The following is a 12262-nucleotide window of genomic DNA, read 5'->3' as shown; positions in this document are numbered from 1 at the left end:
ACATTTACAGATAAGCTCCATGATATTTGCAATTGGCTTGTCACAGTGTTACAAAAATGAAAAGACATAATTCAGTACAGAAATTTCAACATTTACATAAAGTGAATATTTTTGTTATAAACTCAATTGTAGGTTTAACATTTTAAAATGTATAGTTACTAGCAATTAGTAGGTTAGGAAAATATGCATGGAGAGGGTAATAGTATATTTGAGATTGGAGAGTATAGTACAATATATATTAGAGAAAAAATTAGTTTTTAGTAGGGGAGGGATTGTTTTGGGTGGGATGAAGTAATAGTAGAGGTAGTGAATGAGTCAGTGCAAGGTGGAATGAGGGGGGAAGGGGTTTACGTTGGAGCGTGGCAAGGGCATTCCCATTTGGAAGAAAGATGAGGGAGTAGCTGAGATTTGAAATTTGTATGGTTAGGTAGGTTGTGTAGGTGTGTGAGGATCGAGATCCACTGTTTAGCTAGGGAGTGGGACAGCAGTAGATGGCCAGGAGGTCGTGCAGGTTTGTGGAGCTGAAGGAGATTTTGGTTTTCGGATCTGATTGAGTGGTTGGGAATGTAAGGTTTTAAGGAAGTAGCGAGAGCTGGGCAGTTGGCATGTTTAAAGATAAGCTTGTGGGCTATGGTGAGTTGTAGGTAACTGAGTTAGTTGGATAGTTCAAGTCAGTTGAGGGTGAGGAGGGAGAGGCAGTGGTGGGATGAGTTTTTTGAATTGGGTGCAGATTTGGAGATCTTGTGGTAGCAGGATTCAAGTTTGGACCAAAGGCCAAGATGGAGATTGGTGAAAAGAGGGGCACCATACATAAGGGAGGGGATAGGAAGGTGGATGCAAGGGTTTGATGGGTAGAGGGGCTTAGGAAGTGGTTGAGCCTGTAGAGGAGACCAAACTTTTGGTGGATTTTCTTGGTTTTGGAGCGGATGTGGGTGTCAAATTTTAGTTCTTCATCAATAATGATGCCAAGAAGCTTGGTGTTGGGAACAATTTCAAGGAGGATGTTCTTTTGGCTCTGTATGGTGAATGTGGGTTTGTCAATGGGATTTTTGGTAGGAGAAAAAAACATTAGTTTGGTTTTATTTGCATTTAGTGCCAGATGGTTAGACTGCATCCAGGTTTCTGTTTTGGAGAAGGCTAGTTGGGTTTTTGGAGGAGCTTGGAGGGGGAGAAGGCTGAGCAGATGATTGTTGAGTCATCTGCATATTGGATGATAGATGAGTATGGGATGGATTGGTGAAAGTTGTTAATGAATAGGTTGAAGAGAAGAGGGCCAAGAACAGAACCTTGTGGGACACCTGTGGGTGTAGGAAGGAAGGGGGAGGTTGAAGTTTTCCATTGGACAGCTTGTTGGTGGTTGGATAAGTAGCTGGAAAACCAGGCAATGGTGGTGGGAGAGAGGTGTAGGGTGGAGAGTTGGGATATAAGTAGGGTGCGTGAGATGGTGTCAAAGGCCTTTGACATATCTAGGAATAGTGTGGATACGAACTTGCCTGAGTTACGTTCGAGGTTTATGGTTTCAAGAAAGGAAAGAAAAGCAGTCATGGTGCTGTGGCCAGGGCGGAAGCTGTGTTGGGTAGGGGAGATTGTTTAGTGTTAGGTGTGCCATGAGTTGTGCTTGTATTGTTTTCTGTAGTATTTTAGAAAGAGGGGAAAGGATGGCAGTAGGCCTGAAGTTGGTGGTATCAGCATTTTTGCCACCTTTGTGGAGGGGGTTGATGTATGCATGGCGCCAGATAGAAGGGACGTATGATTCTTGTATGGATCTATTTATAAAACTAGAGATGGGATAGGCAATGCTGTCTGCAGATTGTTTGAGGAAGGTGGGTGGAAGGATGTTGGGTGCATTGCGACAGGGTTTGAGTTTGAGGGAAGTTTTTTTATAGTGCTTGTGGGGATGGGCTTGAGGCAGAAGGATGTGGAGGAAGGTTGATGATTGGGATGATGGTTCGAGCAGGAGGTGGGGGTGGTGGTGGCAGAGGGGGGTGGGAAGGAGGCTGATAGTTTAGCTATGCAGTCTGTGAAGAATGAGTTGAACTGGCTGGCTGTTTCAAAGTTGGAGTGGTTGCAGTCTGGGCAGGGATTTTCTTTGTTGCCAGGATGCAGCATGGATGAGATGGAGTCCCAGAATTTTTATGGATTTGTTGAGTGCAAGGACTGGAGTTTGGAGTAGTGGGCTTTGCTGTCTTTAATTATTAGTTTTTGTGCAGGGATTCGTAGTTGCTTATACTCTAGGAGGGTGTTAGGGTTTTTATGTTTTTGATATTGTTTCCAATTTTTGTCCCTTTGGTGCAAGGCTAGTTTAGTAATTTAGTACCTTTTGATAACCATGGGCAGGGACTGGTTTTGATGCATTAGTGTACCTTTTGGCATGAATATGTCTGAACATATCACTCAGCCTGAGAGACCTCAGAACTCCACAACTAAAAAGAACAGTTCCTCAGAAATCATAGTCATCAGGACAGACTAGCAGCCCTGTGTCTGTAGTCAGTCTCTTATAGACTGCTCCCTGGAGATCTGTCTCTTAACGTTTTGAGTCATGACAGATTCAACTCGCTTTGAGCTAACATTCCTGTACTGAACAAATGATATCCTAAACACCCAGTTAAAGGAACTAAACCTTTATCTGCAGATAAGTACGACGCATTGGCATGATATGATTCATGTCTTAAGGCATATCTCACTGCTGGAGCAAACTTCCACTACATGTCAAGGAGAGTGGCATCATTGCCTCATTCAGGGTAAGCCCAGATTATTGGATGGGCAATGTTACATTCTCCAGTGGTCTATCTAGTCTTGCCCTGCTTGAGATTTGTTTTTGTCTAGGCTTGTAATAGTCTACAGACTGATTACCTGGTTTTAACTTATGAACCTGTGAGTCTGTAAGCCCCTAGGGGGACTGTGTTCCAGGCAGCCATGGAAGGCATTGTGCTCTCCAACCTCCCCACAGTGAAAGCATTTTTATTTTTTTATAAACATAACCCCACTCTTCTTATGGTGACATGAACGTTTGCATCATCACAATGTCTGTCTGCATATCCTGAGAACGTGCATGCATACACCCCATGTGCCGACAGGGGCTAGCATTCTTGAGGGTGGTAGCCATGCCAGCAACTTCTTGACCCAGCCCTCCTCACTGCAAGACAGGTGTCTTCACTCCAGTGGGGTGTATCATTGGAGTCATGGTACAAGCCAACTGAGAACCACTATCTTCTGCTCCTAGGATAGGTACTTTTGTCCTCATTGCCTGTGTTGCCAAGTGCCCAAACTGCTAGTTGAACTCAGTTTTTTTTTTTTTTTTTTTTTGCTTTAATAGGGTTTTATCCCTGCATGCCATCAGCACAGGCTAAGAGGACTCTCTATTGGTGGTTATGCATTATCCTCACACTGACCTCCTGGTCATTGTTGGTCTTTCCAGTTAGCTTTTGCCGTTAGATTTATTTATTATTTTATTTTTATTTTACATTTGTTGATCAGAATAGTCAGATTGAGCTGAGTAGCCCTTTTTCAGCGGAGGCTCAGGGAGAAAAGCTCCCCCAAACATTACAATAAACGTTATGCATAAGCAATTAACAGAGTGATTCAAAGAAAAAAAAACAATTGAAGTATAAAGAAGTATATTAAGTAAGCTATATATATATATATATATATATATATATATATATATATATATATATATATATATTTATACAAAATTATCACTTTAGAAGGTATACTGGGAAAATGGTAACATTTGCTTTGTTATACATCAAGTTTGAGGGAGAGAGGTGGGAGATGTGATTTATTAATAGTAGTGTGAGGTGATTGCAAATCATGGTAAAGACACTAGGGAATCATAGAGGTAAGGAAGGCTAGGAAGAACTAAAGGTGGAGAGAGGAAGAAATTAGTAAAGCAAAACAACATAGACGCCATGTAAGCCAAGATAGTAGGGAAGATTAAGAGGGGTGAGTACAGTGGCAGGACCAGTTGCTTTTTAGGTATTCATTTGTGGCCTCTTTGGAATGTTTAATTTGATTGCTGGATCTAATTTCAAAAGGCAGCTTGTTCCAAGAAATGGTAGAATGGTAGCTACAGAGGTTACATCCTATTTTGTTATTGGATTTATAGATCTGTAGGTCTTGTTCTGAGCTGCGTAGAGATCTAGTGGGGGAATAATGAGAGATAAGAGGATCTAAGCTGGGGCAGTAGGAAGGTTGATATAGAATGGAATTAATAATTTGGAGCTGAGAGAGGAGGAGCTGGTGGGGTAGTTTAAACCAGTTTAAGTGTTTCAGTTAGAGACAGTAATGGAATTTGTACGTTTGATGTGCTGCAAATCTGGCTACTTTGTTGTAGGTTGATTCAAGTTTGGTAAGGGGAGAGGAGTTGAGATTTGTAAGGATTTGAGAGCTATATAGAAGACTAGGGAGGAGGTAAGCATGAGAAAGGGTTACTTTTGCTTTGTTGGTAAGAAACGTTTTATTTCTATAAAGGAAGACCAGTTTTAGATGAGTTTTTTTGATACAGTTATTAACATGTAAGTTGAATTTAAGTTGATTGTCTGTGATGACACCTAAGAGTTTTGTGTTGGGTTCAACTTTGATAGGAGTATTGTTGAGAGACAGTATTGAGAAGGTAGGTTTAAGGTGCTTAAGCCTTTTAGGTAAGAAGAGTAGGAGTTTTGTTTTTTTTTTTTGGGGGGGGGTCAGAATAATCAGGTTATTAGTGAGCCATGTTTCAACTGAGTTAAAGGATGTCTGAGTGGCAGAGATGAGTTCAGAGCGGGTGTCAGCAATGGTGATGACTGTAGAGTCATATGCATAATGTACCAGGGATGACTGGAGGCATGATGTATAGAGTAAATTAATGAAGATATTGAAAAGTAATGGGCCATGAATAGAGACTTGGAGGACACCCATTTTTACTGGGAGAGAAGGGGAGAGAGCAGAAAGCCATCTCACTGATTGAATTCCATCTGTGAGATAGCTAGAAAACCAGGCAACAGTAGACGTGGAGAAGTTAAGGTTAGTAAGTTTAGTCAAAATAAGTGAGTGAGACACAGTGTCAAAGGCTTTTGAAAGGTCTAAGAAAAGGCAAGAGATGAGTATGTTATTATCTTTGGACAAAGAAATAGTATTAAGGAAGGATATGAGAACAGTGGTAGTACTATGTTTGGGACGAAATACATGTTGTGTGGGTGTGAGCAGGTTTTTCTGTAGTAGGTATTGTATGACTTGCTTATGTATGCATTTTTCCAATCTTTTAGAGAGTGGGGATAGGATTGCATTGGGCCTAAAGTTAGAGGTTTCTGTGGAGTTACCTTTTTTATGTATAGGTAGGGTGTAGAATTCTTCCAGATAGAGGGGACCTTTGACTGAGAGATAAAGCGATTTATCAAGATAGATACTGGGAGAGCCAGTGAGTCAGCAGCTAACTGAAGGAAATAAGGAATATTGTCAGCTGATGTGGAGCAGGGTTTTAATTTGGAGAGTAAAGATTCAGTGTAGCTAGGAGGAACAGATCTGAGAGAAAAAGTAGTGGAGGAGTTTGGAGTAAGTGGGGTTTGGAGGAATTAGTAGTCAAGTTGTTTTTAGAGTTTGATGTGCTAGCAGAAGAGGAATCAGAGGTGATCATTTTAGATATGGATTCAATGAAATAGGTGTTAAAAAATAGTAGAAGAGTTTGGAGTAGGTGGGTTTCGGAGGAACTAGTAGTCAAGTTGTTTTTTAGAGTTTGTTGTGGTACCAGAAGAGGGATCAGAGGTGATCATTTTAGATATGGATTCAATGAAATAGGTGTTAAAGGTAGTAGCAGTTTCTTCTGGTTTCTTGTTAGGACAGGGATTGGGAGAAGAAGAGTTCCTGGTATGTAATACTTTGTTTATAGAGTTCCAGAATTTTTTTTGGGGGGGGGGTAGATCTTTGAGATGGGGGGGGGTTAAAGTACAATTCCCTTTTATCTTTAATGATATGTTTTTTGTCAGATTTCTGAGTTTGTTATACTTTTGTAGATCAGTAGGGTGTTTAGTTTTAACCCATGTTTTCCACATCCTGTCTCTGGATTTCATTAGGATGCGAGTAGCATTTCTCTGTAGGTTGGGCAGGTATGTATTTCTGTATCATTTTTAAGCAATGAGAAATGCTGAATCTTTAGTGGTGTTCTCAATTTGTGGTTTGAAACTTGCTAGTGGCAAGGAGAGAACTTGCAGGCATGGGGGATGAGCTTGCATATGTATTTTACTGCATGGTATCCCAGCATGTGTCATCACAGGTGTGCATCCATACGTCTATTAAATGATGACTGGGGAGATGGTAAATACAGCTGTGAAACTTATTGAGGAGGGTCCTGTTCACATAGATCAAGTTATGCTGTAAGAATATGTCTGTTATTTATAACAACTACTTAAATTACTCGTCCTTTTAATTTCTTACTAACTTGAATATTTGTGGTTGGCTTTATTCATACTTTTTAGATATTATAGTTGAAATTCATTGTTTTCTGTATCATTCTAGGTGTGTATAGAAAAGCGTTACAATAAGAAATATCAGTCTCTGAATTTAAGCTGCATACGGGCTGATGGAGGTAAGAGCAGTTAAAGATGAAAACAAATACTGGAGCAGGAGACATTTTCTTTTATCATTTGCATTGCAAATGTCTCCTTTGTCCATAGAAGTAGTAAAGTAATGTGTCAAACCATTGTAATTGCAGAATTTGATATTTATTACACCTTAGTTTAGGAGAAAAAGACATGGCTTGCTTGTTTGCATATTTTTATTCTTTTAATTATAAGATTTAAGTTGGTCTTGCCTGTACACTAGAAACAAATGAACTGGTCAACAAAGGCACTTTTTTTGCACAGCAGCAATGAGAACTTTCACCTTTTCTAGCTCCTTCCCTTACCCACAATGCACTGCCCCAGGTACTTTTTCCAGAACTTGTTGCTGCCATCACTGCTTCAGCAAGTTCTTCAAAATAGCTTGACTGAATCAGAGGGATTTGGGTCATATTTTCTCTTCAGATAAGTTCTTAATTCCTTAAAAGTTTAATTATAGTCACTTTTGAGTAGACAAAGTTTCTGTCATCTTTGTGCTATTTTTCTGAACCTTTTTACCTCAAAGCTTTTACCAATCTATCCCCCCTATTCTCATCTCTTCTCTTCTCTTCTCTTCTCTTCTCTTCTCATTGCATGTAAACTGTAGCAAAAAAAAGTAATAGAGTATATACAATTTCTGTCTTCCATTTTACTTCCTTTAGCTACTTCTTTATGTTTTGCAGGTAGTGATTTTAGAAATTGTAAATTTACTGTATTTTATTTTCTCACTAAAATGTATAAGGAAGATGGAGGTAAGGCCTCTGGATTTCTTATGTGCCACCATAAGATATTGCCCCAAGACTTGCATGATCTGTGTATTGTGTGTCTTGGGGTAGGTCATCCGCATTCAGATTGTGTTATATGTAAGAATGCTTGTGCTAGGACATTGTTGGATTATTGCAAGTTACTTATTGGTGGTGTTTTGAAGGATAAGCTCCCTAAAGGCAAAGGAAAAAAGTCTACCTCTTTAAACAAATATGAATGAATGAATTAATTAATGAATGAATAAATAAATTCTTACCCAGTAAACAATATATATAAATAAATAAATCAATGGCAAGGACAAAGACAGAGCAGAGAAAAAGACTAGAGAAGACAGCACATATTCTGATGAAGTTATCCCCAGTTAAAGTGCTGAGATGCATGGCCTTGTTTTCTCCCTGGCCAAAACCTTTAGTTGTTTCTGTGCCTTCTCACCCAGCGACTTCTACAAGACAAAAGTGTTTGGGCTTCACTGACTGCTCCAAGGAGGAAAACAAGCAACTTTGAATAGGAGCAGGAGTTGTCAAGGTTTTTGCATTCTTGATGTACTTAAGGAGCTTCTTCAGTTCCTCCAGGGTCCATGTTAGCTTGACTGGGATAAGATGATGACAGCTTTTGTCAAAGTTCAGCTTCAACTTTGTGTCCTGTCAACCAATTCATTGTCTAGGTTGGAGTGAGAAGAAGCCCAAGTTCCCATTATTTTGGTTCTTTCCAAGGGTCCATTTTTAGCACCAGTAGTTTCTGAACTGGCAGGAAATCCAGTGCCGATGTTCTTAGCACCCTCATATTTGCACATTCCACCCTTGTACACAGTTGAAGCATGGTCTTTGGGCTATTCCTTCATCTTGCCCTACTATGACCGAAGACTAAAAAGGCATACAGAGCACCTTCAGTCTTAGCTACCGTCTCCCTGGGGCAACTCAGATGAATCCCTACCATGTCCCCCAAGGAAAAGAGGAAGCACACAGACTTCCCTTCATGAGTCGCTGTCTTCAGACACAAATCTTGACAAAAGGGAGACTTAATTCCAAACCCCATCTGAGGACTCTATATTTGGAAAAATACTTGATATGATGTGGCAGCAGGGATCCTCACCCACTGACTTCACCTGCCCTGAAGAAGAGATCCTATTGTAAGCATACAGGTCCTCCCCACAGCAACCTGGGTGGTTTCCCCAGATACATTAATAGCTACACTGTGCACAAAAGCTTAGGGGGAGCCTGATATAGTGGAATCCAGGTTCCTATTAGAAGACCAAAGATACATTCTTTCAAATGCGTCTTGGTCGAACTTAAAAGACTGAAAAGGCAAAATATCGAAGCAGCTTTTAAGCAAATTCTTTCCCTGGGAAAGAATTTGCTTGGCCGCTTCTTTACCTTGTCGTTTTCGGCACTGTAGTGCGATCTCAGAGTTGGTATATTTAAGTAGGGGTGTGTGGGGGGCACACCCCCCCACATTGGGGGGTATGGCGGATGAAGCCCCCCACTTAATGTAATGTATAAAGTGTTTTCTTTTTTTTTTTTTTTGTTTTGTTGGAACAGCAATTTTTTTTCCCTTGGAATAAAATCGCTGTTCTAACAGTTCAACATTGTAAGCATTTGCTTACATAGGGACGATTAATCACCATTTGCTTTTTTAAGCATTCGGTGGTGTAATATAGACCTGTGGAATCCATACGCAGGAAGCCTAAAAAAGTATTGCAGGCCCCTAAGAATAGGCCACACTGGAGTAAGGGGCCTCTTGTCAGCAGCCACCAAAGGAGAGGCTGCAGTAGATATTCAGGCCATCCACCCCGAATAAAGAATCTCTGATGATGGATAGATTTGTAAATCATGTCTATGCCTCAGGTACTTTCTCTATCAGGGCAATAAATTACTTGGCATATATGGCTAGGTTTCAGAAAGAACTAGTGGATAGTATCTGAGGAACCCTGAAACAGTTATCCACTGGAGAAGTCTGTTTTAACAGTTGAAGATCCAGGTGGCTACTATAAATTCTATTATATCAGCGTTCATCCATTTCCTAGACACTGCAGCAGCTGGAACAGTTTGTTTGGTAGGCTCAAGCATCTCAGTGAGGCATCCAGCCTGGCTGCAGTTGATGGATTTTGTGGAACACTTTAATTCAGCCTTTCTGAGTGCCTTTGATAGAATGTCAATGTTTGTTCAAAAAGTTAGAGATTAGCTGCAACAATGTGAACAGAAGGCAAGATAATCACAGCTGCTGAGATCAAATTCTTGGTTTCCCAAAGATTGTTTCAGGGAAGCCAAAAGGGAGCTAAGAACAGTTGGTTTAATAAATCAAAACAGCCTTACTATCAGAAGCAATTTGACAGGAGTTTCCAAGGTAGATAGAACTTCTCTAACAACTGCTGTGCAAGAGTTAGAGATGGACCTCACCAACAAGGGTTCCACAGTTCCTTCCCGGGTGGCTGTCAGTATGAAACCTGAACAGTTGCCTGACTGTTCAACTAAGGAGGCAGTCGGTGAACATCTCCCTCTCCATCTGCTTACATGGCAGGCCATCACCCAAGAGAGTTGTATCAGAGAGATCATATCCAGAGGCAGTACCATACCATTTTACAGCACCCTATAAACTGGCCATCTATGGCACTACCCTACCAGAGGGTGCCGCAACAGGAGATGCAAAACCTTCCATTAAAAAGAGCCATCCTTGAAGTCCCACCAGACCAGAGAGGGTCTATATTTTACTTAAGATTCTTCTTGGTGCCGAGAAAGACTCATGACTTCAGACCAATTCTAGACCTTAGATGTTAGAGTTAACACTTAAAGGATAATCATTCCAGATGATCGTAGTGCAGTCCATCGTACTTTGTTTGCAAGCAGAATATTGCATATGCTGTTTGGATATTCAGGATGCTTGTCTGCACATTAAGGTTGCCAAACCATCCAGGAGATTCCTTCTCTTTCAGGTAGGAGCCAGTAATTTCCAATTAAGAGCCCTACCTTTCATCTCACCACAGACCCAGGGTATTTACCAAGTGCATGACTCCAGTCACCAATCACATATGACTGTTGGGAATAAAAATAATCCCTTTTCTGGATGACTAGTTCCTCACTAAACCAACAGTGGAGAAATTAATCTTTGCAAGCCAATACTTGACACATCTATGCCTATCCTTGGGGGTTGTGATAAATCTTACAAAGTATAAGATGGAACTGTCCCAGAATCTCTCATTCACTGGCTGTCAGTTGGACACTTTTGGACTTGGACACCTTATCTGTTGACAGAGTATAAGCAATAGTTCGTGATGACCATTTATTCAACCTCTTCCAGTAGTCACAATAACCAAAGATACATCGTCTCTGGGAAGGGGGTGGGGGACATTACTTAAACAGGACAGTGCAAGGGATATGAACAATGTCAGAGACTCAACTGCACATAAATGTTTTGGACATGAGAGCGGTCTTCCTATCACTGCATGCATTTGAAGATCTGCTCACCAAAGCTGCAGTGCCCATCCACATCAACAACATGGCAGTGATATGGTACATCAGCAAGTAGGGAGGAATGTGACTTTACCCCCTTTGCTGAAAAGCCATGCAAGTTTGTGAGTGGGTCATATCTTCACATTGCTTTCTGATAGATCCCAAGGACATACAGCATGATTGCAGATAGACTGAGCAGACAAATGTTGTTCCCACTTAAATATTAACCCAACAAATCAATATCCTCTGAAGATTTTTCACTGATGGGAGAAGGCTTTTTGTGATCTTTTTGCTTCATCCTCCAGCACCAAATGCAACAGCTTCTTTTCCATCGCTCCCCAAGAGGGATATTCCCCAAGAAACACATTCACCCATGATTGGCCCCTCAGCTCCTCTGTGCTTTCCCTCCTGTTCCTCTCATTCCAGAATTTTTTGCAAAAAGCCAATACATGCAAAAGCAAAGTAGTTTTCTTAATGCCATTCTTGCCTTGTCAGATTTGTTTTTACCTGCTTTAGCCTCATCTGAGAAGGAAACCTCCTCTTCTACCACAGCACCTGTGTCCTTTTTCACACTGTTTAGTCAGGGGTGCTGTGAAAGACGAATCTCTGTGATTGACCATCTGGTTTCTCCACTTCCACCCCACCCCAGGTAGTATAGCTGCTCACAGCTTAGCAGAAACCTTTAACCAGAAAGATTTACAGAATCAAATCTTTAGAGTTTTCCTTATAGTCAGACGAGGAGGGAACAGATGACCTTTCAATTCCAATTTCTACAGTCCTCACTTTTGCTTCTCTCAGGCTCCATTTACTTTTCCATCAGAGTATACTTGGCTGCAGTTTCATCCTGTCACCAAAGATATGAAGTTGTTGTTTTCATTTGATCTTCAACCTGTGGGAAATATTGATCCAGTACAGATCTGACTCAGCCAGAACTGTATTCCCCACAGATTGAAGACAAATAAAAAGCAACAACTCAGATGGAACGTTATTTTGAGTACCGACTTTTTTTTCTACAATCTTTATTAAAATCTCAGAAGCTGTGTAAGGCTTTCCTTAAGGAAGTCTTTCACTCCAGACCCCCTCTTGATCTGCCCTACTTCTCCAAACCGAATACTGGAGAAACTTATCTTACATGCATTTGAACCTGCCGACTCTGTTGAAATAAAGTTCTTGTCCTGAAAAAGTGTTTTCTAGTAGCTATTACTTCTGCTAGATGAATTTCAGAGTTGCAAGCATTTTCCTCCAAGTTTCTATATATTGTGTTCCATAAGAACAGTCACACTTAGAACCAAATTTATGTCCAAGGTTGCAACACAGTCCAACCTTAATCAACCTATCCACTTGTCAGTTTTCTATCAGATCATGTCAAGAAATGAGATTATACAGTTTAGATTGATTTACAAACAACACACAAATTCACAAATGATTACCTATAATTTTTCCTTTTCATTTTAAAAAAAATCTCATAAAGTAACTACA

General features: G+C 40.6%; 1 protein-coding gene across 1 annotated transcript in view; it reads left to right on the top strand.

Annotated features, from left to right (window-relative positions):
• The window catches only part of LOC122792422 (nuclear RNA export factor 1-like), a 1378427-nt gene that overhangs the window by 986699 nt on the left and 379466 nt on the right, over nucleotides 1–12262 (top strand). The window contains exon 7 of the mRNA XM_044060210.1: nucleotides 6493–6562. Within this exon, the coding sequence (XP_043916145.1) occupies nucleotides 6493–6562 (70 nt within the window). The remainder of the gene's footprint in view (nucleotides 1–6492; nucleotides 6563–12262) is intronic.

The sequence above is a fragment of the Protopterus annectens genome, chromosome 1.part2, assembly GCF_019279795.1.
Source record: "Protopterus annectens isolate FY-2018-M chromosome 1.part2, PAN1.0, whole genome shotgun sequence".
In the NCBI taxonomy this organism is placed as follows: domain Eukaryota; kingdom Metazoa; phylum Chordata; order Ceratodontiformes; family Protopteridae; genus Protopterus; species Protopterus annectens.
Note: the sequence above shows the minus strand (reverse complement) of the source record. Positions and strands in the feature narration are given on the sequence as shown.